This window comes from Melozone crissalis, unplaced genomic scaffold (assembly GCF_028551555.1).
Source record: "Melozone crissalis strain CALT ecotype California unplaced genomic scaffold, PUWL_Pcris_2 ptg000042l_1, whole genome shotgun sequence".
In the NCBI taxonomy this organism is placed as follows: Eukaryota; Metazoa; Chordata; class Aves; order Passeriformes; family Passerellidae; genus Melozone; species Melozone crissalis.
In genome coordinates, this window is record NW_026535820.1 from 64,060,874 (window position 1) to 64,082,983 (window position 22,110).

The 22,110-nt window shown below is 35.5% G+C and overlaps 1 protein-coding gene across 2 annotated transcripts in view; it reads left to right on the forward strand.

The window, feature by feature from the left end:
• The window catches only part of ATP9B (ATPase phospholipid transporting 9B (putative)), a 155,875-nt gene that overhangs the window by 46,204 nt on the left and 87,561 nt on the right, over positions 1–22,110 (forward strand). For both annotated transcript variants that reach the window (XM_054284784.1, XM_054284786.1), the window contains exons 7-8: positions 1,596–1,647; positions 16,319–16,413. In XM_054284784.1, the coding sequence (XP_054140759.1) occupies positions 1,596–1,647; positions 16,319–16,413 (147 nt within the window). The remainder of the gene's footprint in view (positions 1–1,595; positions 1,648–16,318; positions 16,414–22,110) is intronic.

Consider the following 22,110-nt stretch of genomic DNA (forward strand, 5'->3'; position numbering starts at 1 on the left):
AGGTGCAAAATAATATAGTTTAAGGTTAATAATTTTTCTGCATTTTTTTTCCAAATTTGAACAAGATATCCCTACTTGAATCTGGGCTCATGGTGGATAATAAATTTCACTACAACCTTAATTATTAGCTCTTATAAGACAAGATTCAAAGAAATGCTGTACTAGTTACAGATGAACAGCCTCTTCAAGGTGAATACTGTTGGTTTACAAGCAAGTGAACTTTGTAAAAGCATAAAGAGTTAAAACGGGATATGATGCAGATTAGGAAATACTAATGGATGAAAATGCATCATTTTAAGTTATGCAGATGTTTTTTTGCTACCTATGTGGAATTTTCAGGTAGACTGAAACATGCATCTATGTTTTCGTGTTTTCCAATTTCCTAATTTTTCAAGCATCATCTTTGCTTATGATAGTAGCCCTCTCTGTAGCCCTTTATGGCCCCTCTTTATGGGACTTCCCATAGAGAATACAGTTACAATTGCTTCCAGTCCCATTTAAAACTGGTGTTGCTGAGAGTATGTTACAAGGAGCGGTGAGAAGTGCTGGTGTCCCAGACATTCAGAGAGTTTGCATCACGATATTTTGGAAGCTAAGCCCATATAACACATAGTCTGGCAGTTCTCTTCGGATTACGCTATTCCAAATGGCACTGTTGTGGTGGCATGCTGATTTTGGGAAGGTTTCTGTGGATTAATGGAAAACCTTTTTTTTTTTTCCTTTCCAGTCCTGTGTCTTGCAAAGTTTGGTATGTTGGTTATTTTTGCTTTCTTTGGTGTTTCATTCCTAAACCCTGTGTTGGCCATGTGTAACTGGTGTTGGTAGATGCCTTGGGAACAAGTGGAAAGGGAGCTGAGGATTTGGGTAGTCGTGTAGCAGATACCATGTGTGTGGGAGGCTGGTATTGTTCATCTTGTTTAACCTGTGAAAGCTTAGAAAGCCTTTCTGTGAGGAACAAATAATTGAAAACTTGATACAGACAATTCTGTGCTGGAAAGGGAAATGACATAACAGGTACATCTGACTGTGCATGTGATTCTGTGTCTTAGTGAGGAAGAAATTTTGTTCATTTTACATATGTGGAATAGGAAAATGCTGTTCCCTAATTTGCTATTTCCCCTGTTTGTTTGTGTGTATTGGAAGAGAGAAGAATGCTCGATACACATAACATTTGCAACTTAAGTGCCAAGACAGATATTTTAAATTTACCTTCTTTTTTTATTTTATTATGTGTGCTAACTGAAGTCAGAGTTTTGCTCAGTGAAACTATGTTTTAAAATATTTTGATTACATATTTATATACTTGAAGTACTGTTTTCAGTCAAGAAAATGTTAATCTGTTCTTTAGGTATTTATGATTCACTTATAAAGAACATCTGAAAGGATTAGCTGTTGTTTGCTTATGGTATAATTTTTCGAAAATATTGATTTCTGAATTGCAAATGCTGAATGTAAAGTACTGCGAGAAATCCTATTTTAATTGAGTTTCAATCCAAGTGTGACCTTTTGGTGATAGATCTTACTGGACTTTTGATTAGAATTCACTTTTTTCGTACTTAGAAAAAATATACCTTTTTTCTGTCTTCTTCTCTCAGAATCAACGAATCCCATCTGACATGGTGTTTCTGAGAACCTCGGAAAAAACGGGTATGTTTTCACAATTCACACTGGTTACATGATAATGTAACCACAATTCTTATTGATTACATGGTTGGTGGTTTTGGTAGAATTTTAGATTGTACACTGTGGCCAATTTGAAATGGTTAAATAGATTGATGGAGCTCTTCCTTCATCACATTAATGGGAGAGAGTCCATATGTGACAAACACATTATGCTTGGACTGTAAACCGGAGGTAATCTTACTGCCAACATGAGACTTCTGTAGATATGTTTCTCTACATGAGTGGTTTTATGAGCTGTTTTAACGAAAGATTTAAATATTAAAAATGCTAAAAATATTTAGCAAATAGATTTATAAGACTGCATTTGATTAGCATGATTTGTCATTATTTTCACATTTTGACATGATTTACAACTGATCGTTGTCTTGCAACATACCTTTAAACGTCATCTGATTGTGTTTCTGTTACTACATTTACAAGAACTCAAATCTGAACCTCCTAATATATGTTTAAAATAACTATTTTTGGAAAAATTTATTACAATGATCTGAACTCCTGAAATAACTTTTTGGGGTTCTTTTACTTCGAAATAATACTGCCTTTTTAGTCAGTCAAAAAAAAAAAAAAAAAAGCCAAAAACCCAGGAATTTTCTTGCATGAGAGAAAGAAAAGTGATGCTTGTTAGCTCCATTTCTCTTCACATGGTGATAGGGGACTACTCTTTGAGAAACAAATATTTCCTTTATAGGAATGCTATAAATTATAGCTGTTTTGTAAATTTTAGAAACTACTGGATGCCCCTGTGTATAACTCAAATGAGTTTTCCTCCTTTATATTACCATTTCTCTTCAGATCCTGAAGAACTGTCTGGTATCTGTCAGACAGCACTAAATTTCACAAAGCTAATAACTCTGATATTGGTAAGCTCCATATTAGTGGCACATAGTATTTCACTGTGGCACTGAAGTTCTATCATATATTTCAGATAAAAGCCTAAATTTGTAGAGATCATTTGAAAGAGAAGACAAAAATACTTCTGATAGCCTACGGAACTCCAGGAGAGCTATATATTTGCTAAAAGAAGAAATTTCTGTATAGTTACTGTGTCTTGTTAGTGTTGATTACATGCAATGGACATCTATAACTGGCCTGGAGTGACAAAGTCTTCTAGTGGTCTTATATAAGCTCCATTTTTGTTAACCATCCTCTGGTTCAGGATACAGGGATTTCATTTTTATTCCCTCTCAGAACCCCAATCTATTAAAAGCCTAATTTTCTGTTTACAAGCAACAGGTTAACTAGTTTTATTGGTGCTGCACTTCTTTAAAAACAAAAAAAGAAAGCAAAACCACACAAAAATAATTTCCTAAACTTCAAGCATATGGCAGTAATTGTTTTTTGACTAAAGAGTGAACACTTACATCTGTAATTGTTTCTTCCTGATGTTGCAGTTTTGACTGATTTATGCTTTAATTTATAGTTGAAACTTGTAAGTACTTTGTGAAATAGTTTTTGCATGTTTTTATCTATATGTAATTTTATCTCCTGTGTAATAAAGCAGTTTAACTATAGCTTCTTACTATAAATCTCTAAAGAGTAATGAACTCTTTAGAGAGTTTGAACTAATCTCAAAATCCAAACCTCCCTGTAAGCTTCTTTTGGAGTAAAGTACAATTTTCCAGCTTCAATATTTACATTACATATTAATGCAGTCTGCAGCACTGCAGTATCCTACATCATCACTCAAAAGAAGAAGCAATTTGAGTTGTGAATAGACAGCTTACAAAGTTCATCCAGAAACTTACCCCCCCCCCCCCCCATTGCATTTTTACAGTTTTCTAGGATATTTTTAACTGTGCATAGCAGAAGCTGCATTCTGGGGTATCAAGCTTATTTTGATAAAACTAATTTCTTATGAGGTGTATTTTTCCTTTATCAAATGCATTGTCTTTTAGGTAGAATGATCTCTTCAAAGATCTGCTATAATAACTCGATGTCAATTGTGTGCCTGTATCTAATTTCTAAGTTTCCTGTGTTTACTAATCAGACTTTACAGAGGTTATAATCTAAAGGCTCATATCGGTGGCACTTTCTTTGGTATTCATGTGACAGTCTGTAACATTGGTATTCCTCTCCTTCATGGATGGAGGCAGCTAGATGGCTGTTCGTATTTTCAGTCAGGATTACTTCCCAGGGGGATGGAGCGGGTGGAAATCATTCCTCAAAAGTGAATTCTTTGCTGCTGTCTGGCTCCCTGCATAACAGAGGTTTCCAAAAGATTTTCATTGACTTCCAAAATAAAGAAAAACAATTTATAAAAATTAGGCATGAAAAGCTTATGGAGCAATATGCTGGAGTTGTATGTATTTGAAAAGGTAGGAGGGGATTATCTATGACTGAATCTTGATTTTATTCATTATATATGGCAGAAGTGACAAGCAATTTGGATGATTTGTCCCATTTATCAGCCTTCCACCAAATAAAAGGAAATGTTCATGCTGAGCTGGCTGCAAAAGATGGTTTAAAGGTTATTTTCATTTTCTGTATAAGCAGGCAGCATGCCAAAATCAACTGACTATCTTAAAGTAAAGCTGTTATGCAAATGTAGGCAAGATCTCTGTTACACCAACACAAAACTCCCTTGCTGAAATTAAACTAGATCTTAAGTGGCCCTTAACAAAACTTTCAGGATCATTTTTAATTTGTTTGGCATGTTCTCTGCATTTCATTTGTCTATATGCCATCTCAATCAAAAATCAAAGGCTAGACAGGGCATTCCAGAGATCATCATATAACTTTATATTTGTCCCCAGAAACTGCCAACTGAAATGTGTGTTAACAACTTCGTTATGGGAGCATCAAAGATACTGTGTGTGTAAAACATAAGAAAAATTTCAAAGATAAACTCTTTCCTTCTGTGAGCTACAGTCCTTGCACTCCTCATTGGCTGTGCCTTGGTGCAGTGTCTGGCTTCTGATCCAGCTCAGGTATTCCTATGGTAACATGTGCTCTGAGCATGGGTCTGGTCCTGCCAGAAAATCTGGTGCATGTGACTGTAAGACTCAGTGTTTCTGGAATTTGTGCTCTTTCTACTTTCAAATGTGAGGTTTTGAGAGGTATACAAACTTTATAGGGTGACTACAAAGTGTCAAAAAAGAATGAATTAAGCTTATTTTTTTTCCAGACAAGCTTTTTATTTACATGCCTCTAATAATTCCAGATTTTTATTATTCATGGTGAAAAGCTGGCAAATGTAGTGGCAAGTTCTGAGCTAAGCAAATGTTGATTTTAGCTATCAATTTTTGCTAGGTCCTGGAACAGATAACTGTTGGGAGTTACCAGGTTGGCTTTTCTTTTATTCATATGGCTCTTTCATCCTCTCTTGTTTCACAAAAACTCAGGGAACTTCCTAGTTTTGAGTCCATTGTGCTGCCATACTAGGTTGAAATCGGCCACAAGTCAAAAGTTGCTGGTAGAAAAATGGCATGGCAGAATAGCATTGTACATGGAAACAGCTAAAAGAACTAATGGTGTACATCTGCAGCTGGAATAGCCAAGGGGGAAAAAGTTTTAAGTCTTGTGATATGCTCCATGGACACTAGGACTGCAAAAGATTGTTTCTGTATTAGTATTACTACTGCTAACTACTTAGGCCTATGACAGACTAATCACAGTGCTGGAAGGGTACAGACTTTCCTTAGTTACTTTTTACAGGAGTAGAATTGCTTAATCTTAGTCAAACTCTTTTGATTTTCCCAAACTCCTCTTTGTCACAGATAGTGCTTTGTGATGATATGAAAAGTAGAGCTGCATTTTCTCTTTAGCCTTTTCTGGTGAAACTGAACTTCCAAAGGGTGAACAGGAAGCGGTTTTCCTGGTCTGCTTCAGCTTTCCTGCCCATAGTCTTCTTTCCTAGCACAAGTCTTCTGCATAGAGTTAAATTTTTTGGTAGACATTTGATTTCATGTAGAGTAACAGCCACTACTTCTGGAAAAGTATTTTTTTTTCAAGAGCAAGAGTACTGCATTAAAATATTTCTCTTTTAACAAACTTGTAAAAGTTCATAAAAAAGATGTACATATAGATGTCTGGTAAAATAAAGTCACATATTTATTTTAATATCTCAGCTGCTTTAGATTTCTCAACAACTACTAAATTGACAAAATAGGTTTTTGTTTTGTTTTGTTTTGTTTTTCTTTAATTGTAGAGGTGATACTCTGGAGAGAGCAAATCCCAGTGGCTGATCAGTTCCACTGCTGTCGAGCACACTCTCATGCAAACGTTTTTATCATAAACCAGTTTTGGACTGTTTGTCCTTAAATCCAGTACATAATAACTTAGTGATGTGGACATTGCAAAACACTGTCCTCACTACAGCTGTGCAATGCAAGCAGTAGGGAAATGGAAAATCATTTAAAAATTCTTACAGTCCTTTGTGAAGAACATTTAACTCTTTCCAAAGTAATGCAAGTTGCACAGTTGCTGCATGCAGTGTTTTTCAGGCCACTCTTACATTGTTCTGGTGCTTGCTCGTCAGCCCATTTCTCCAGCTTGTCAAGGTCCCCATGGACATTTCCCATTGCATAGATCAGTGTTTTGTATTCCACTTATGAAATTATTTTAAAATGGTATTTTTGCTCAGGCATAAAATACTGGTTGCAAACATGTTTATACTTTTTAGAATTGTAGCAAAAAGAGTCATCTCCCTTGCATTAAAATTTGTAGTTAAGTTTTCAAGATTCTTTACTTGTAATTACTTTAACAACAATGGTATAAGGAAAATGTGGGAATAAAACAGGAAAATATTTTTTATTTTGAGGCTTTGTAGCAATTCATTTCTGTAGCATTATAACTCTCAGATGCGATTTTTATTTAAAATGCAAACCATTTAGCTGGCATAAACTCTGCAATGCAAGTACAGGCTTAAATAATCATTCATGCAAGCTGATTTTCTGTTGGAAGGAGCTGTGAGTTAAGCAGTAAAGGCATACACCGGAGTCTACCATCTCAAACAATGTCTGCTCATTAAAGGCATTTTTTTGAAAATTATGAGTTCTTAAGCATTTCTATACAAAAAGAGAGCATTCTGCTCTCAACTACGTTTTACTTGTTTAAAACATCTAGTTTTGTAGGTCTTAAAAAGCAAATATTAGTAGAACATTTATATCAAAGAATGAAACTCCAAACTCACTGCAAGGAAAAATATAATAAAGGTGATGCTAGTACTGTCTATTTATTCTGGACAGTTAGGAGTAAGTGTTCTACAAATAACTTGATTGTCTGGGCCCCAGCCTGGTCTGGAACTTCAGATATTTGAAAATCAAACCAGAGGAGAAAATGTCAGTTTGGAATTCTGTTGTGCAGCTGATGTCACTTTTTATTTCTTCATAAAACCAGCTACTGCAGAATGATAAGGCTGAAGGAGTTGCATTTGTCACACATTCTGGAATTTTCTATTATGTTTAGAAAACAAGTGTTGTAAAACCTACCTGTCTGGAAACTAAAATGCTTTGAAAATCTATTGCTATAGAGAATGATAAATGACTAGAGTTAAGTTTTGCACATACGGCTAGATAAAAGTTTATCTTCAGGGCATGAGTAGCTGCCAACAATCTGTCCAAACTACTTTAATCTGTTTCTCTATTTCAGTTCCTATTCCGTTTTTAGCATTTGATTTAACTCAGGCTTGAAATGTTTTGGTATCTGCTTTAAGCCACTGTGTACTCGTGATTTGATGTGATCAGCTACTTGTTTAAAATGTAGTCAGATAGTATGAATGTTATGTAGTGGAAGGAGGTGGTCTCGGCAGACGTTAGGTCCAAATAACATTCTACTCTTCTATTAGGACTGTAAAATTACACAGTAAAATACTATTAGAAGATATTATCAGATATACAATTCGCTATTATTTTATTTTTTCTGCTTACTTGTCTGACTAGTACAATCCATGTGTTTCATTAGCTTTGCAGCAAAATAAGTGTTAGCAAAGAAATATTCTAATTTTTTTTCTGTATTTATAAAAAAGACTAGTAAGAGTTGAGAAAATGCATGTGTAAGGAGACTGTGTGTTGTGTTAGGCATAAATGAGCCTCTTCCTATTTGCCAGTGAGAATGCATTTTCCCAGAAATTTGAGGGGATTTGGTGGCTTGGCTTGAGTAGCAGTCTGAATGTCCCGAAATCCCAAACAATTCCCCATTTTTGGGAAACAATGTAGAGAAACTGAAGGTGAGATCATCAAAGCAGGTCTCAGAAGCAGGGCAAGTCAGGCAAAAAAATATGTGCATATTAAGTGCTGATAGACTTGTTGATATGTTGTCAAAGGCTTTGAAAGTAGAAAAACTAAAATTACTCTTGCAACAGTAGGTTTAAAGAATTCCTTGTGTGGAAGTTTATAACATGTTGTCTCTAAAGTATCTGTAAAGTCCAGTGTTAAATCTTCATAGCTGAGTCTCTTGTTTCTTTCCAGTTACCAAACAGTAAAGGAAAATTTGCTTTTCCCTGCTAAATTTTAACTAAAAATTTATCCTCATGTTTTTCACATGCCTGTTGTACCCTGATGGCTTTGTCAACTCCTTTGACTTGTACTTTTCTGTGTTTAAGTTTTATGAGATACCAAGGCTTTTATTACTACTCCTCCTAATTTAGTTAGACTGTCCTTCAAGTTGACTATTATTGCTCCTAAAATCTTGGAAGCAAAAGATGTTCTCAGTGGATACTGGTATATTTGGCCATATGCTTTTCCCAACCTCCTCTGTGAGCTCTGCTTTCATCAAAAGAGGAAATGCTCCTTAAGTCTTCTACAAGCACTCTTCTTTGAGATGTATATGTACTTTTTCGTGTTACTGGTCTTTAGAAATACATAAGTGCATTAGGAACATTGATGGGGACAGTGAGTTCTGCTGTGCTTCCAGAGCTCTCAAATCATGGAGCTGTTTAGTTGGTATTTATATTTTATCTGAAAAGTGAGATTTTTTTCAGTGTTCTAAGCATTGTCTAGGGCAGACTTTTTGATTTAGTCATTACTCTGAATATGTAAATAATGTACACCATCTTTTATCTGTATCAGTGGCTTTCTGCAAAATGAGATTGCTAGTATGCATCAGATGAATAATGGAGGAAAGTGGTGCATCAAATCCTCTTAAAAGGAAAAATTAATGTTTTTTAGTATCCTTCTGTATATCTCAAATAATATAAATCAAATAAGCCAGAATTTCAGAATGTGAATACAAATTAAGACTTTTTAAACTTGGAACATTGTTTGCTATATCTGAAAATTCCATAATGTTTTAATAGAGATAAAAATTCCTGAGGCGTAGTGAATCAATACCGCAATTCAAAAAAGATGCAATGTGATCAAGCTTGGATTAAAAAACGTCCAAGTTCTTGTCAATAAGGAGCTGTGATGAGTTTAGGGGTATCATATTGACTGTGTATTAATACATGGTATCCTATAAGACCATCAGCTGATTGTTTAGAATGTAAATGAAACTGTTCATGGACCCAGTGACTGATGGCTTAAATTCCAATTAATCAATTGCTTCATCAGTTTCTTAATCAGATCAAATATCTCAAGTACACACAGTTCTTCTCTGGTCTTAAGAGAAATTAATGCTTTTAAACTAATTTAATCAGTCTTTCATAAATGTGTATCCTCTGGAATGGTGATGTAGCTTAAACATTTAGGATGTTTCAGGTGTCTTGCAGTTTTGTTCCTCCTAAGATGCCACCATAATTGAAAGCTGTTCATTAGAATAGTAAATGAAACTCTGTACTCCAATATGTCATCTTGGTGCTGCTATTCACCTTGTCATCAGTTTAAAATTTTCATGTACATAGTCACTTAAGTAATATAAATTATTAAAAATTAAGTTGTTTGTAAATGATCTGGTGTTCAGTGTGCAAAGTCAAAGTCTGTTTTCTTTTGCTGAGTACATTCTAGTAACCCATCTCTTTCAATGTTTTCCACTTAAAGCTGGGAGGCTGGTAATATTGCCAGAAAATATAAAGCTGTTTATGGCACTGCAGTTCCACATGCCCTGTTTCCCACTGACCCATCAATTAATTCATCAACACTTGACACAAGCTCTTCGCTCTGACACTTATACCAGTTGATCTTAATTTGATTGCCGTTAAAACCTTCCTTTCCTGACAACTGTTGTCAATTATACAAAATAAAATCAAGTATTCATAAGTAGGCTGTAATAGGATATAGGCAGACAGATTTAATAATTCAGTTTTGCTGAGGCTTGAAAGGCATTAGTTGTAGCTGTTGTTCTCATTTGTAAAAAATTCATTGGATACAGCTCTGGAGAGAGAAGGCAGACATAATTTTATTTATTTAGATTTGACAGAGAAGAACCCAGACATGAAGTGATGGTTTAGCGTTATCTCTGATTAATAATAACTGACAGGAATTCTTATCAGTTACATATTATATAAAGTAAATGTAATTTACTTTTATGAATTTTTTTTTTACTAATATAAGTACATTATAGGGTTGCTTTTTGACAATATCTGTAATGGAGTATGGAATTCAACCCTGCATTTTTACAGAAAAAACAGTACCTTTTCAAGACTGGGGTGCCTTGCTTTTGTTATGCTTGTAAAATATGCATATTCCTGTACATCTGCTATATACAACTAAATTATAGTTGCTTCCCTCTGATGCATCTTCCTTACTCTATAACATTAAAATGTGTGCTATGGCATATTTGGATTATACCTATAAGTTTACTTTAGTGCTTATTGGCAAGTCGACTTTTTAAGCTTGCTGATAATTGGCAAAAAAATTGCAAGCAGAAATCTATTAACTTTAATGTTTTTTGAGAGAAAATGAAATACAGTTTTTAGAACTTCTGTGTTGATTAACTTCTTATGCATTATTCTTTACTGTGTACACTGATGTTTGTAACAAATACCATAGAAGGGTTGACTGGAAAGGCCCTGTGGATTTCCATGTACTTGTGAAATCTAAAAATAGAAATATTGAAAAAAATAAATTCACTCAAAATGCTGATTTAATAGATGTAGTCAAAGACAAGATCTGCTCTAAGTTATTGCTCAAAGCAAGAGCAGAAATAGTGAAGGATCAAAGTGTGCAACTCATTTTATGATGTGTCATTTACTTTGTTGCTTTTTAATGCTAGTCTGAATAAGTTATTTCTTAGCAGGATTTTTTTTTCCTGAATTGAAAATCCTCTTGTGTCTCATCTCATGACTTAGAACTGCTTTCTCAGACCCTTCCTACAGGCCAGGAGTCAGGAAATGAAAATTAAGTTTGGATACTGGACAAGTTGGATAGCTTAGTTATGTCAAGAAAGCTATCTTAATTTTTCATGTTGCTGTTTGTCCGGAAACATGGCCAGTCCTGGAAAGCAAGCATTAGCATATTTTATCTTTAGGTGTTAGCATATTTTATCTTTAGGTATTAGCATATTTTTCCAACCTTCTCTTTGTAAAAGCAAAGCCAGTAGACTTCATGATCAAGAAGGAAGTAAAGACCGAGCCTCCTCCTTTCATCATGCCACTCTACCTAAACTTTTTGCTTGCCATTTTCAGAGTCTGATTTGCTCATAATTTCCATCAGTTGATGAATTCATTTTGAGGTATTTGGGTTCAATTATGCAGTCTAGTATTATTCAAGAGTATTACTGCCTAATAAATAACATCAGGTCATATTTTCATACCTGGTAAGATATTCTGTGTCTGTCTGGCTATTTAAGGGCACCATTAGGCTACTAAAAAAGTATACAACAGAACAGTCTTTGCCTAAAGCCATGTGTGAAATTAAAATGTCTATGATATGCAGGAATATATGTAATCTAACACAGGAGAGGCTACAAATAGCACACAGTTTTGATTCTGCAGCAAACTAAATCAACTTCTCTAGGGCAGTTGAGATTTCCTTTCCCCACATATTTCAAATATTAAATCTCAATGTTATTAGGATAACATGATTTTTTTTTTCATTACAGCTTTCCATTAAAATCAAGGGATGCAGTTCTACAAGGAATAAATTATTTTCATTTTGTGAAGTAATTGCTTTTAGTCTGTCAATTTTGGGTTTCTTGTGTTAAGTACAAGTTCTATAAAAGCTACTTGTTTAACAGGCTGAATATTAAGGTAATTGTTCTGAGGAGAAATTATCCATCTTTCTGCTTAACAGAAATAACATTTCCAAATCAAATAAAATAGAAACAAATAATTTAATTAATAGCCAGCAAATTTTCTTTTCTGATTGACTTTCTAAATAAACCTTGGAAGCTAAAAATCATTTAAGAAAATATGTAACATCTCAAGTAATAGCTTGTTTTCAGAAGCTTAATTTAAAAGCTGTATTTAATATTCTGAAGTATGTATACAAAAATAAATTGGAAGTGTTTGATATTATTAAAAGTTCATATACATTACTATAATTTCAGGAATTTAAAAACATCCACATATAAGGAAATTAATACATAAGCTATGATTAGCAAGTTTGGTAGTATAAAAAAATTAGGCTGGTGATAACCTGGTGACGATGCATAGTATTAAGAGAAAGGGTATGATATGAATGTGTTTTACTTGATTAAGGAGATTTCCTTTCTGATTTTGGGGAAGAATTTTTTTCCTTTTTTTTTTTTTCTTTTTCTCTTCTGCACATTTTTTTAAAGGTGAAAATATTCCCAGCTTTTTCAAAGGATGAGCTGTATTTAGTTTGAGAATTTTTGTTCAGGACCTTTTTCTTCAGGATTCCTAGAGGCAGGTAGGTGACTGCTGCATGTGCACATGTACACCATTCCCAAAAGCATTAGACATGTACACGTCCTTCAGGTATTATCTGATTGAAGCCTTAAGTCCATCACACACTAAGTGGAATTCTTCCTGCTTACTCTGTATTAACAATACAGAGTTTGTTTGACAAATCTAGGCCAGGCATATCATGGCTCTAGATTAGTGCCATCATATATAAGCTTTTTTATCTCTATTTCAAAACACTGTAAAAGCTACTGAAGTAAGCATTACTTTTCTTCAATATTCTACTAACACATAAAATACCTTTAAAAATATATTTTTATCCATGATATCTCAAACAACATAAATAAGAAGTCTGTTAATAATTATCAAGGTATCCTTATAATGTGAAGTTACGTAGTTATTTCAAGTTCTTAAAATCATTTAATCCTTTGTATTGATATGCAGTTTTTCCTTGGAAAATTAATCTTAGGATAAATTTTGGACAGAACTCAAATAATTGAGCTTTTCCTAAACCACCAAACAGAATTGTGAAACCAAAACAGAATTGTAGTTCCAAGACTTCCCTAAGCATTCAACTTTCAAAGTTTCAGCTGAAAAGGTTTCAAAAATCAATTTAGTTGCTGCTTGGGCAGCACTTTGCATGCAGTGCTGTATGTTGATTTCTGCCTGTCTTCAACTGATTAGGCTCAATGAATATTACATACTTGTAAATTAGTTTAAATGTGCTCATGAAGTTTGTACCACTTTTGATTAATGCTTAATCTATATAGGTCCAGTGTAATTTCCTTGAATTAATCTTAAATTCTAATTCAGATAGTGCCAAAATTTTCACTTGAATGGTGGAAATGAGTCAGATGTTCACAATGTACAACTTTGTCTACTAATGTTGAAGAACTGTGTAGTTGTGGGAAACGAGCAGCTGAGTGCTTCACTGTATAAGGTAGAAGTTTTAATTTTGTGCATTCTTCTTTATATGTAGCCTTATGAAAATTTCTCACGTTCAGTGTGTAATTAATTTTTTTTTTTTAGTTTTTTCTTCTTGTAAACAGCTACTTTTGATTGGTAAATACTTAAAATACTTAATGGCATTTCCTTAAATGCCTCATTTTTAAAAGCAGCACAAACTTCAAAAAAATTCTTGTGTACTGTAAAATAAATGTCAGGTTCAAGAGTTATTTCTGTATTCAGAAGGAATAGCAACTCCTGACATGTATAGATGATTTGGGGATTTTTTATTTTTCTGACAAGTCATATTCGGGTTAGAAATGTAAGAGACTTTTCACACTGTCCTAAAGTACGTAACACAATTTCTTCTGAAGTATGTAACACAATTTTTACAACTTTTTTGTATAAGCTTTTTGATTTTAATTTTGTTATTGAGGAAGGAGAGTGCAATGCTCCCAAGCATTTTAAAATGGAAAAATAAAAATGCCTTTTTTTTTAAAAGACTTTGATTTTTAGAAGTTTTATGTACTGCTGACTCAAATACCTCTCAAAGGTAAAGTACACATGACTTCCACAGAATACACAGTGGAGAATATTTAGTTTTACAAAAATTAAAGGTTTTTGGTAGGGGTGAAGAGTTCTTTTTTTATACTTTCCAATTACATATTTAATCTTCCATGTTTATAGCTTAGTTAAGCTGGGTTAACTTAGAGAATAGTTCAAATTACTTAGTCAAATCTACTGCAATATTTGAGGTGGAGGAGAGGATTGTATTGTTTCGGTTTTGCTTTGTGATCACTGTTGAAAGCTGACTTGGCAGAAAGCAATCCTTTTTTCTGGATAAAAGGGAAACAGGCTATGAGATAAGTTATTGATGAAATTAACTGCTGAAGTGAAGAGGAAATGCAGCTGGCCAATACATGTCATAGTGTGAGCTCTATTAAATGAATATATGTGCAGTCAACCATTCACAGCAGCCACACTGGTCTTGAACTGCATTGATCTATAGTATAATTCTAAATGAAATTGATGCAAGAGAGCAACCATTGACAGCAAGGGTAAAGAGAACCATGAAATGTCTTGTACAGGAAAGGTATGATGGAGACTAGGCTCATCTATGCCATGGACAGAAAATGCAGTGATACCGTGGTATTTCTAGGTGTTTCTAGGTACGTCACAGTTCATTATAATGCAGTGGATGTTGCTGACTCTTCAAAAAGTGCTTTATAGTATTTTATGCTAAGAAGAAAATTCATAAAGAATTCTATTAAGAATTTAAAACCAGCTTTTCGAGAACTTCGGACGCAGCTTTACAGCTTGCGTCTCTGAGCTTTGGGTGAAATTTAGCTGTGATAATGTTTTCTGAGAGCTGTCTATATTAACATTTAAAGATTTGTTTATTTACAATGCCCTTAATATAAATAGAGCTGTTTCATGAAAGCTTGTAAGATTCTTTGAAGTCTGTTGTGCAAGAACACTACCTTTTAGTCAGGTACAATTTCAGGTGGCTTTCTCTCAAGCATGTCTTTTCAGGCAACCATTCATCAAACTGCTTAATTTGCAGACTTTGATGGATAAAACATTGAGTTCTATTAGACTTTACTTACACCAGGGTCCACTTGTCCTATAAAATAATCTGTCAATTTATGTTCACTGGTAGGTACCCTTTCTTGGCATACTGCCTTGACACATTCTAGCAGACCTTCTTCTTGTCTATAATGAGACTCAAATCTGGACAAACTCCTTTGCAGTGTTTCCTTCCACTTAATTGCTACCACATCACTTCTGGGGGTAAAATTACTTTGTTAGTTTTTATTGGATTGGTTGAAATACAGACAGAAATATGTGTGTGTTTATATAAATGTCTGTTTGTTAAAATTTATTAAAAACTTGTAAAATCTATTATTTGCACACCCATAGCACCCAGTAACAATAGTGTATACATTTGTTTAGCTGTAGTATAAATGAAATTGTAATTACTACTTCAGAAATATTTACGGCTTCTCTAGTGTAGCAGTTGTGAAGAGTGTTGCTGAAATTTTACCGCCTTTTTAATAGGCTTCAAGCTTAATGGAATAGCAGTTAATTTTGTATTTTTAATACATTTGCGGTGTTTGCGTGTGGTCTTTTTTAATCTTACATTAGTAATGCATGTAATACTCCAGACTTGATGGTATCCATCAAAATATGTACGGGGGTAAGGGTAGGCTCTGCAGTGGTCTCAGTTTTCTGTTCCTTCAATCCTGGTCCTTGGTCTGTACAGCACACTGCTTTTCTTCGGTGTATATCAGTGTGTATCTTGAGTTTCCCTCATATCTTAAGTACTTTGCATGTGTTGACTGGTTTCTTTAGTCTTGGACCACCAATAGTTGCAGATGATTCAAAAATACTTCTTTTAAGAATCATACATTCAATTCTACGTTGTTTTGAATGCTGTCTATATTCAGGACTTGTTTAATTTTTTTTTTTTTCAGAGAAGGCAGGAGACAATAAGCACTGAAAGTTTGTGATGTCATACCAGCATAGAGAAAAAAATTACAGTATTCTGTAGCGTTGGAATTGTACAAGTGACAGAATTACATAAAGAAATGAAATTAAATCTTTTTCAACTCAAGTTGAAGTTGTATCTCTTGATGATAATATTTGAAAACCTGCTCAGAAACTTTGAAGAAATCTGTAAACGGTTTTTAAAGGATTCTCATATCCATCACCAAAAATGATGCTCAGTGCCCATGACAGAATATTATTTCCATTCCTCTAAAATGTGGCCTGAATGTGGGTAAAATTAGACATATTGCTAAATTTATTAGAAAAAATGGTGCAATTGTGTGATATCTAAAGCATTCCTGGAAGAGAGCACACAGACACTCCAAAATACAAATCTTTTATATCTTGCACATTTATTTTTAAATGGTTGTAAATTGTGGGTTTTTTCACTCTTTTACATGTTTTTAACCCAAACTGAATTTTTGAAATTGAAATAATAGTTTGATGTCTCTTTGTAACATCAAGGTTCATGTTTCATTCGAACTGACCAGCTGGATGGGGAAACAGACTGGAAACTGAAGGTTGCTGTCAGTTGCACACAAAGATTGCCAGCTTTGGGGGTAAGCATTCTGTTTGCTTTTAAGTTATCTTCTGTGTATGCATCTATATCTGTTATCCAAAAGATTATTACAGTTAATGTAGGTGTTGAAAACTACCTGTTACCATAATCTTAGTTTTTACAATTAATAAGGCACAAATATTCCTGGTTTTGCAATGAAAAGAAACTGAGTCAGAACTGGATTTTTATCTTTCACCCTAGTGGTTCTCATTGTTGTCCATGCAGAGATTCACACTCTCCAGAAGCAAGTCACAGTTACAGTGTTTTCAACCAAGTGTTAGACTGCAAGTACAAATTATTCTTGTCTCAGGAACCATTGCTTTAATCACTTACTTGTGAGCTTGGGAAACAATAGTCTGCTTCTGGAAGATGAAGTGCTTTTTGTTGTCACCATTCTTTCTGATCCAACTAGGAGCAATGTGCCAGTTCTTGCAAGCAGAGCTCTCCAAGAGTGGCCTAAATGTGGGTATTTTTTGAGTCCATTCATTTGTTGTGTCGCAAGTAGATCCACAGTCATGAAAAGGAGCACAAGTGTGTGTCTCTGTGTGTGTGTATATATACACATCCAAAATAGACACATCCCTACAAAAGCAAATGTAAAATTGTATAAACATCTCCTTTACAGGAAGCTCAGTTGTTTCCTTTGTACTGGGAAAGCTTTCTGTTATACTGGCGTGTTGGCTTGGTATTAGGAGACCTCCTTTGAAAACATACTCAATTGACAAGCTCGTGGAAATTTACCTCTACAGAATTTCTGGTGTTTTTGCACTAAATCTTTTAAGTGTTTTATTAAAGGCAAATACACCTTAAGAAGACTGTTTATATTCCATCTCAATGGCAAAAGTGTTAGATTATCTGCTGGATCTTAACAGGACTTCTGCAGTTGCACTTCCAGAAATAGAGTTTCTGCCACAGTGTCATACTAGCAAAAAGGAGAGGTTTTCTCCTGTGTTCATATTCTCTGACTACTACCTTCACAAGTGGCAGAAGGAAGAAGTAGTTACATTGCACTTTAAATGCACTTTAGAGGATTTGAGAACAAGGTGTGGAACCAAAGGTTGGTCATGCCAGACAGAGATGCCAAGTCAGGCTTCAAGTCATGAGTTCTAGTGCCAGAACAGACTTTAACAAATATTCTGTAACCTGCAGTTGAATTTAGTGTTTGTAATAATGCTTCTGCTGTCATTTTTAATATTTAATCAAGGCCTTCTCTTGTTTTCTCATTAAAAGAAAGTCATATCCAAATTTGGGACACATGTAATGTGTTTGACTAAAATACAGTCAACTTTCTATCTTGCTTTAATTTTTTTTTTAATTTAATTTAGTAGTACTTCTCCAACAGTTACTCCTTTATTCAGCTTAGGTGTTATGTTTTGTCTTTTTTTTTGGAAACAGGAAACATCACTGACTGCAGTTGCAAATACTCTGCAAAGCACTGCCTCAATGTTTTATTTGTTGATTATAATTTTGATATTCTCAGCTTAGAAGTCTTGGTCTACTGAGGCTGATGAAATCTGGAGTAAGTTACAATGCAGAGGCTTCTCTGCATTATTCTTTGGAAAAGAAAAAAACCCTTTTGCATTAACTTTTCTTTTTCCCCTAAAAAAATTCAAATACATGTTTAAAGTTTTTCCCTTCTTGTTAGGATGAGAGCATGGAATTACCTTTCTAGCTTTCATGTTAGGAGGAACATGAAATTTTTGTGTTGTAACTTTTATATTATGTTCTTTGTTTAAAAAAAAATATCAATAGACTTGATAAATAAAGCATTAGGCATCTATGGAGATAATGCAAAATTATGGCTAAATCTGTGCAGTATGATTTGGAGAACTAAATAAACTTTTCTAGACTAGTAAATCAGAAGTGATTGAAGTTGGGATGTCTGCATTTGAATGGTGGGACATGCAGCCTCATCTTCCTGCAGACATGAAGCTTCGCTTCAGAGATGATTGTTTTGGGTGTGAAGGGGAGGGAAGGCAAGTCATTGCCAAGAAATTATTTGTTCATCTGGGAAAAAATATAGTGGGGTCAGCTGTACAATATAGGAACCATTTCTTCCTTAGTTGTTTCCACTTAGGGCTGTTAACCTCCATCTAACTGTTCTGGGTTTCTTGCAAGATCTTTATACTCTCCCTCTTGAGCTGTAGGTGACCTGAGTCGTATTCTAAGTGTGGTTAATCAGGAGCTGCTTCCACTTAACACACCTCTCCTGGCTACCAGCAGCATATGAAAGCCACCAAGCAGTTGATGTGCCTCTGCCCTTTCTCACACCACTCAGTTATTTGTGCTTAACAAGTGCTAGACAAGGCTTTATCTGCATAAGCTGACATTTCATCCTGAAGTGACTGACACTGGGTGTAATACTTCCTGCCAACTAAACTGAAACACTTCCAAATTATTCTGCTATGGGGTATGGACAAAGCAGTTACACCTGGTGGTCCTTCATTGAGCTCATTTTAAATGGCTGCTCCCAGCAAGACTTAGACGTTTGCCATGCTCATGTCATACGTCTGCTTTGCTCCTAAGCCCTATCTGTCTGTGACTTGCTTTGGTGGAGTGGTAGGCTAATGAACCCAAATGTAAATGGTTTTTCAGGGATTCTCATATCTGTCACAAAAAATGATGCTCAGTGCCCATGACAGAATATTATTTCCATTCCTGTAGAAAAGCACATAAATAATTAGATTTCTGCAAAGATGTTTTTACCTTTACTCAAATTACAGTGACATGCAGGAGTGTCAGCCATGTAAAGAAACTCTGTGGATAGACAACTTCAGAGATTGGTATGGAGGTCTAAGCAAGCTATGAATACCAAACTAACAAAAAATAGTATTATGAAACTATTTTACTGTCAGCTTATTTTTGGGCTTTATAATATAGTCATAAGCTATATTTGTATGTGGGCCCTACAGGAAGTCAAAATGTAGTCCCCAGAATTATTTTGTTACAGTTAGGCAGTGGGGTTCCCTTCCTGTACGGAACGCCAGGCGCATGGCGCAGTGACCGTGCAGCTGCCGTGTCGGCAGTGCAGCCGATGCGTGCCTGCACCCGGGGCTCCCGAGCGCCCCTGGCGGCTCCCCAGGCCGGCGCAGCCCTCGGTGTGCCCCGAGGCTAAAAACCCCTCCGGCCGTGTGATGACCCCGCACCCGGCGGCTGCTCCCAGGCAGAGCCCGTGCCAGCCAGGGAAGCGGGGTTCAGTCACGGCGGCTCTGCCCTCTGCCCCTGGGCTGATGTTTCGGGCTGTTACTGGATGGATCACATTATTCCAGCCAGCCTCTGCCCACAGTGGCTTCCAGAGACGCATCACACGTCACTGCCACAGTGGCTTTGTTGCATTCTTATTGTTATTATCATATTTCTAGAGTCCCATACTGTTGTTGTTATATTTCTAAAGTCCATACCTTCTAGCTGGTTTTCTACCATGCAGCTCTACTTCACAGGGGCTCCTCTCTGCAGCACAGTTCCTCGTGGCTTCACAGGGGCTCCTCCAGGGCTCTCAGCTCACCCCTTTTATCCCAGTTATCTTTACAAGCCACAGCTGCTGCCCAACTAAGGACTTCACACCTGTAGCTCATTTAGAATAGCTAGGACTCACTTATCTAATACATAGGACCCTCACTACATTTCCCCCTTTTTCTATTACTAACAGATATATTCAAATACAATATAGATATTCAAGTACAATATATGCATTTCCTTACAATACATGTTTTATCCCGAGACCCAAAGGCCTCGTACAACACACAGCTTCTTGCTCAAAGGCCATATTTCTCGCAGCTCCTGGCTGCCACAGCTCCTTGATTCAATAGCTATAGTCTTCTGCAGCTCTTGGCCACCTTTCTCACAGTCCTGGCTCTATCACTCTGGGGTCACCAATTGTTGTATTTCATATTTCTAGAGTCCCATACTATTGTTATTATATTTCTAAAGTCCATACCTTCTAGCTGTTTTTCTACCATGTAGCTCTTCTCTGCCACACAGTTCCTCATAGCTTCCCAGGAGCTCCTCCAGAGCTCTCAGCCCACCCCCTTTTATCCCAGCTACCTTCACGAGCCACAGCTGCTGCCCAACTAAGAACTTTGCATCTGCAGCTCATTTAGAATAGCTGGGACCCACTTATCCAATACATAGGACTCTCACTACATGGCGTCTCCACATCTTTGTGATGTACTTCAAAGCTGAGACTTACAGTTCATGCTTCTGTATTGAAATATGTTTTTAATAATTAAAAAATACAATTTATGCAAGTTGAACATAAAGTAGACTGAATAATTAGCTGTAGTGTTGGATAGAATAAACTATCCATATTTATCACTCATTTTGATTTCTTTAGTTGTAAAAACATAGTCATTAAGGTTGGAAAAGACCTCTAAGACTGTTGAATCCAGTGAACAGCTCCACTGTGTTCACCACTAAACTGTATACCCTAGTGCCACATCCACATGCCTTTTGAACACTTCCAGGGATGGTGATTCCGCCACTTCCCTGGCCAACCTGTTCCGATGCCTGACACCCTTTCTGAGAAGAAATTTTGTCTAAGATCTAATCTAAACCTCCCCTGGAGCAACTTGGGGCCATTTCCTCTGCTCCTGTCACTTGTTACCTGGGAGAAGAATCCGACCCCCACTTCGCTACAACCTCCTTTCAGGTAGGAGAGTGAGTATCTTGTGTTGGCATGAGCTGTCAGCCATGTCACCAGAGCAGCACTGTAATCCTACCCACTGTGGCACCCAGAACAAACAACCCTGCAGACCTTCAGAGCTTTTCTTAAAGAACAGATGATACCACCAAGATGATCGGTACAGATTTTGTTGTCTTTCTAAAGCACTTTATGTGATCAGAGAATTAAAATTTCAGCAAGTCCCTTAATGATGGCGGAGCAGCAAATATGGTAACACCTGGATTAGGTTTCTTGAAGTTTCATAGTTATAGGTGGGACAGTTCTGGCAATACACAAGTTCTGATGCATTCTTCTCTAGCTTGTGTGATCAGCTGTATTTATTAACAGCAGTGAGGTCACTGTAATTTTCAATAAATGGTGACTTGCTGATTTATATCACAAGATCCATACGGCAGTAAACAATACCATTTACTTTTAATTAGTTTTATTGAACCAAAGGCAATTTTATTTGCAATGAACTACATGTTATGATTAAGAATGTATTTTAATGATCTTTAAGTAAGGTGAACAAATGTTGCCCTTGACCTAATAGAGGAGATTTTTCTGCGTTATTGATAACTGTGGCAATTTTTAAATTGTGAAATGCAAAACAGAGCATTTTCATTATTATACCATCACAAAGTCATTTTCTGACTTGCAGTGTAGAAGAATGAAATGCATTCTTCACAATTATTATTTTTAAGTGTGAGATAATTAAATGCATATAAATTTTTAAGAAAAACTCATCTACTCTTATATAAGAATATTTTTTACTTGAGATTCAAGTCTTTCATATAGGTTTTAAAACTAGAACTGTTACAATCCCCACCCAAATGTGGTTTTTTGTCTTGAGTAAGAAAATAAATGAGATCATTTGACCTTATTTCATCCTAAAAGTGATGTAATTTTAGGTATAGAATACTGTTTCTATTGAAGGTATCAGTAAAATTATTTGGCTTCAGTGAATCAGCAGTTCAATGTATTAGTATGAAAATAAGTCTTTACTGAAGCTGAGTTTCACAAATCCCCCATTAGTTA